The 5,451-nt window shown below is 43.3% G+C and overlaps 1 protein-coding gene across 1 annotated transcript; it reads right to left on the bottom strand.

The window, feature by feature from the left end:
- Positions 1-1,608: 1,608 nt before the first annotated feature.
- LOC147880906 (calreticulin-3-like) lies at positions 1,609-4,970 on the bottom strand. The gene is made up of 14 exons (XM_087402256.1): positions 4,817-4,970; positions 4,599-4,709; positions 4,261-4,453; positions 3,874-4,132; positions 3,716-3,775; positions 3,470-3,517; positions 3,294-3,380; positions 3,154-3,211; positions 2,835-2,902; positions 2,636-2,731; positions 2,473-2,529; positions 2,171-2,269; positions 2,019-2,039; positions 1,609-1,930 (listed from the first exon to the last, which is right to left on the bottom strand). Exons 1-14 carry the CDS (start codon positions 4,911-4,913, stop codon positions 1,919-1,921), a joined length of 1,266 nt encoding a protein of 421 aa, XP_087258382.1. The 5' UTR covers positions 4,914-4,970; the 3' UTR covers positions 1,609-1,918.
- Between the last annotated feature and the right edge of the window lie 481 nt (positions 4,971-5,451).

Genomic DNA, 5,451 nt, shown 5'->3' on the forward strand with positions numbered 1-5,451 from the left:
GCGTGCCAAAAGCTATCCACATGGAAGAACCCCTAGAAAAACTGTCCACAAGAAATCCTATTATCGAAGGAAAATTTTAGAACTCCAAATCACTCGCTGTCTCTTTTGCCACCACTTTACCGGACAATTCATTTGCCAAACAAAGAAGGGTTTCATCATCATGAATGACATCTATAACCAAGTGGATCTTTTTTAGACTAAGGAAGTATGGACATCTAGGCTCCTAGAAAGCCAATGCGGAGACAAAAATCCTTGACCAATATATGCTCTTAGCTCTTAGAGAATTTCCTTTCAAGGAATCCTGGTCATGCCATTCCAAATGCGAGAGAATATATTTCCAACCCATCAACATATTGAAGACTAGTAGACAGCCTTACCATCAATACAACCCAAAACAAAATCCAAGTGTGTGGACTGCCAAAATCCAAAGGCAAGGGTGGTGAGTTGTGAGAGCAAATGACGCATCATGGCAACCCAAGCCTGACAAGCCTACATAAATTGCAACATGATTTTCCCTTTATGAGCAAAAATATGCACATGAGAGTTAAGAATATTGAGACCCCCCTGCGTCTTTGGCGAATAGAAATGCTACACCGAGAGCAATCTCAAACTTCTTTTGCCATGCTTGGATCGCCAGAAGGTTTTCATAACTAAAGACATGAAAGATGTAAGATCTCCCTTGCTGAACATAATCAAAGGCAAACAGAACTGAACATATGCCATCAAAATGGATTGAACAGTGCATGCAATGGCAAAGTGACTAACTTCCAACAAATAGAACCATCAAAATGGATTGAACAATGCATGCAATGGCCAAGTGACTAACTTTCAATATTCAAGCTTTTTCTTCAACTTTCCAAGTATCCATTAGAATGCTGGCAACAAGTAATCATCTGACCTAAAGGGCAACCAGCTGATTGGGTTGGACATGCAATGACCACTGGCTAACTTCCAATATTCAAGCTTTTTCTTCAGCTTTGCAAGTATCCACTCTGTTAGCGACCAGTAATCATCCAACCTAAAGGGTAACCAGTTGATTGGGTTGGGCAATTTCCCACGCCCATAAAAGAGAATTCCAATGTTTGGAATGCAAAGGCAGCAACTTGGATTTCTGAAAATTAACATGAAGGCCTAAGGCCAAACCATATGAAGATAGCGTGCATCAAGGAGAATAGATCCCGCTCAGTATTCCAAGGATTGTTATGCAGTGTCTTGTTCAGGGAGAGATCTTTGAATTTGCTTCAGTACACACACACACACACACACATACATCACATAATAGGCATTTCGTTGGAAAATGTTTCAATGCTTCCTGGAAACATGTTTCACATTGAAACATTTCTGAAACTCTGAAGCAATTTCAGTGCTATGTTTAACTATGACTATGAGGTCAAGAAAGATAGTGCATTGTATGCGTTGCAGTTGGCTGAGCCAAAGATTGGCAGTGTTCCACTTGTGCAGATGTTAATATGCAGCAGTTCCTCTAATACCAATATAAGGAAGAGCAGCTCTAGATGAGTAGTAGCAGAAGGGAAGGTAGGGAGAGCTAGCAAGAGGGGAAGGGAGGAGAGAGAGAGAGAGAGAGAGAGAGAGAGAGAGAGAGAGAGAGAATCTGAAAGGGGGAGCCATAAGCAAATAAGAAGATGGGTCAAATCAATACATGAGAATAAATGAGTGGACATGGGGCTTTTACAATCCTTTCCCCAAATCCTTCTATATCTAGCCCTGTCTAGCTAATCATACCCCACTGCTAACCCCCACTCGCTTAGCATAACCTCTCCCTTCATTACATGTCAACTGAAGATATTCCACTGTAGCCTGAGCATACAATGCCTGCTCACTTATAGCTCAACAAATGAAGGAAATTCACTGAAGCTCTTGGGCGTATCTCTCGATGCTGAAGAAGCAGCCGACTTACTTAGAACTCATCCTACAAACCAACAGCACAAGCACATGAGCACTCTAAGCAATGTGACAAGGTAAAGATTCTGCAAATGGCTTCAGATCGGTTCACTTACATGATAATAATCATCATCCAGCTGCAGAAATCAAGGCAACGAACAAAGGTATTGTAAGCTTTTGTTCTACTTGAAGTAAACCCATCTCTGGGAGACATGCCGAAAAACAGGCACTCCAAACAATTGAGCATGCAAAGCCAAGGAAATCTTACCCTGGACCTGTGATAGTCTGTCCTCGATGGTTGATCCCTACCATGACGCCTTCTTGCAGGGTCATACTTGTAGGGCTTTGGGTCTTCTTTGCTTCCCTCCTATAAAACCCATAGAAGATACTTCAGAAACAATCTGTATCCTTGCCTGTATGATTCTAGATCTATTCTTTTGTGGTCCTCTTGCTGGTTTTATTTCTTGAGGTTCCCGAAATAATATTTTTCATTGAAAGATTCTTCAGAAACAGTATATATGCTTGTTCAGGAAATATTAGATTTATTGTTTCTAAATGTCCAAAACATGCCTCTTCTTCTCTTGCTCGTTTTATTTTTTGAGCTTCCTGAAATGATTCTCTTTCTGCCTGCCCAATGAAAGGATCACAAATGAGTAGCTGCAAAATAGAACATCTCTTTCACAGAGGGAAAAAGTAGCAGGTTGATCCTTGAACATAACGTTTAAAGTTTTACCTCTCTGTTCTGTCCCCATGTCTCCTCTGCAACCCGCTTGGCATATTCAGGGTCATCACAGACCAAAATATTATCAAACACCGACCCTGCCTTCACCTGGTAGTTGACAATCAAAGTAAGAAAATGGCTAGAAATGCTCGACTGTAGGAATCCAACCAGCCGACTAAATATCATGCCTGTGAAAGGAAAACATTTCTACCTGCCAGATTTCAATTCCAAAATATTTCAAGGACGGGAAAACATAGAGATCTGGATCATCTTCAAAATCTGCCAGACAAGCAGAATATATGTCTATCAAAAGTGCAAATAATGGACTCCATGACGTGTACTTGTGCAGCAATGAATGCAAGCAACTCTCAATCCATTTGAACTAATATCAGTTTCACTCTTAAAACCTACAGCATCATGACAAGCTCCTGTCTCCCCAGGGTTTTGCTACGATGGCACATGTATTCTCCATCAATTCAAAGGGGCGTATTGATTTAAAGGTTGCTGGTCTGAAAAGGACGATATTGTACCTGGATTGTCTATCCATGGAATTTTCCACTTCCCCTTGTACTTTGGGTTCTTAACTCTCTGCTCAAAATCACCACCCATGAGAATGAAGCGATTATAGCAAATGCTAATCAGTACAACAACATAATCAGGGTCTCCATACCTTGCCCTTCCAGGGACCCTTATACTGTGGGTTGCGGACCTTGGGAGGTGTCCAATCTCCATCAATTTCGTCATCCCAATCAACAGGCTGGAAACCACAACGAATGCAGATAATTTCTGGTCATTGGTCACCCAAAGCATTAATGATTCGTACTAGATCAGCTTTAAGGAGTATACCTTCTTGGCCTTTGAATCTGGTATATCTCGAGGGATTGAATCATAACCCTGTACAAGTTCATGACATAAGTAACGAGTATGGTAGAAATGTTCGAGCTCTCTCTCTCAACAGTTGAGCATCCATCCAGCTTCAAGCAGTTCGATCTAAAGCTTCCTGGGGTGCCCTTGCAGAGTTTGATGTTTACCATTCAGAGGTGATGTAAGAAGACAATAGCTGAACTAAAACATCCCAACAGAAGGATCTACCTCTGGTTTCCCAGCGTTTGGATCAAAGATGTACTCCTTTTCATCATCCCAATCAGCAGGCTGCATTCTCAGCAAGGACCATAGATGCTTCAATATAACCCATCCACAAAGTCATCCGCATAGAACACAGGCTAGGGGTAATTATGTTCTTATAATACCTTCTTGGCGTGTACGTCCTTGATCTTGCGTGGTGGAAGCATATCCCAATCTGTGTAAAGGCTTCCACTCTCCCGCTCTTTGTAATCTACTAAAATACTGTAAGAAGCATCAGGCCTTATTATCAAAGTGTAAACGTGGGTGAGCTCGTCAGTCTCACATTTCACGTCTTTCTTGATGGGATAAGTCTGGCCTTTGTAAGCAAGGATGGCGTGCAACTTCTTTGTATCAGTGCCACATATATCAGGCCCAAACATTATGCTGAAAAAAAGACAATATCAAAAATTTCATCTATAAGAATCTGGACAGCTGATTTTTCCATACTTCATCCTTGTTAAATTACACTTCTATGAAGAAGAGAAAAAGGCGAACTATTATGTGTCAATCACCTGTAGGGGGTGTCGCGGCTGAATCTCTTCTGATTCACATATCCACTCATCAGCTTCACGTAAGCACCGCCGCATTCTATCTTCTGTTCGTTTTTTAGCGAATACTGAAGAACAAGAGTCCTGTTCTTGTTGCTGAATGCAGGGAATTTTGCTGAGAGTGCAAAAAAACGGGCATCTGGGTAGGTTTGTATACCTGCAGATAGATCAACTAGTCCATTGAAGCTGAACATAGCTACACTTTGCGCAGATAAAAAATGTTTGGGACTGAAGTGTTGCAGGAAATGCATGGAGACTCTATAATCAGGATTCCGATCGAGCGAGAGGAAAAGCATTGTTACCTTTGTCATCTGGGTCAGCAAACCAGGTCCCGGCAGTGTGTCGCCAGTTCCCAGCGAGCCCCTCGCTGACTTTCCAGTCGGATACAACCCAACGGCTCTCCCAATCATCATCTGTGGGAAAGGAGGAAAAAGGAGAGTCAGGAAGGAGAAAGGAGAGTACCAGAATACAACCCAAGAGCTCTCCCAATCATCATCTGTGAGGACGAAGAAGGGCAGACCGTCGAAGCGCTCCTCGAAGATGACATCAGCTCGGAGGGAGCAGGAGAAGGAGAGCAGGAGAAGGAGCAGGAGCAGAGGAAGCAGGGGAGCTCCCATGACTATCAGTCTGAGCTTTTGGGGGGTGTTGTGTGTGTGTGATTGTTTTTTTAGTGGAGAGGGGACATGACCAGACTTTGACTTCGGATTCTACACCATTGTTGACCTCGAACCAAACGGTGTTGACCAGCTGCCCTTTTCCGAGGAGGGGGAGGGGGCCTTCTTTCCAAAAATTTATGCATTGTCTTGCAGAGTACATATAAAGAGAGGTGGGCGAGCGTCGATGGGGCACGCAAGTCGAGATGTTGTAGCGCTGCAACTTCACATCTCTTTGTGGTGGAGCAAGGTGATCCAACTAGCAAATAGATCACTTCACGAGCCCCTCGTGCAAAATCTTCTTGTCCGATCAGTTCACCGATCAACGAGCACATCGAATTATCCTCTTGTACATAGGCTGGGGGAATGGAATTGTTGCATACGTAGGCTTGGGTGGGAATTGGTTGAGCAGAGAAGGGCACCGTTGAGGATGAGGGAGTGGATGGAAGGGAGGGGGGGTCTTGGCCACTACAAGCGGAAGGAGAGGGGGTTGGGGGTAGGG

This window comes from Dipteris shenzhenensis, chromosome 31, assembly GCF_047967505.1.
Source record: "Dipteris shenzhenensis isolate YYH24624 ecotype China chromosome 31, Dip_SZ_1.0, whole genome shotgun sequence".
Classification (NCBI taxonomy): Eukaryota; Viridiplantae; Streptophyta; class Polypodiopsida; order Gleicheniales; family Dipteridaceae; genus Dipteris; species Dipteris shenzhenensis.

Excerpts from the sequence above, each read along its gene's own strand:
- LOC147880906 (XM_087402256.1), bottom strand. The coding sequence starts at position 4,913 with ATGGGAGCTCCCCTGCTTCCTCTGCTCCTGCTCCTTCTCCTGCTCTCC. Across the intron at positions 4,133-4,260 it reads AGCCGCGACACCCCCTACAG|CATAATGTTTGGGCCTGATA; the intron begins GTGATTGACACA and ends TCTTTTTTTCAG. Across the intron at positions 3,776-3,873 it reads AGGACGTACACGCCAAGAAG|CCTGCTGATTGGGATGATGA; the intron begins GTATTATAAGAA and ends CTGAGAATGCAG.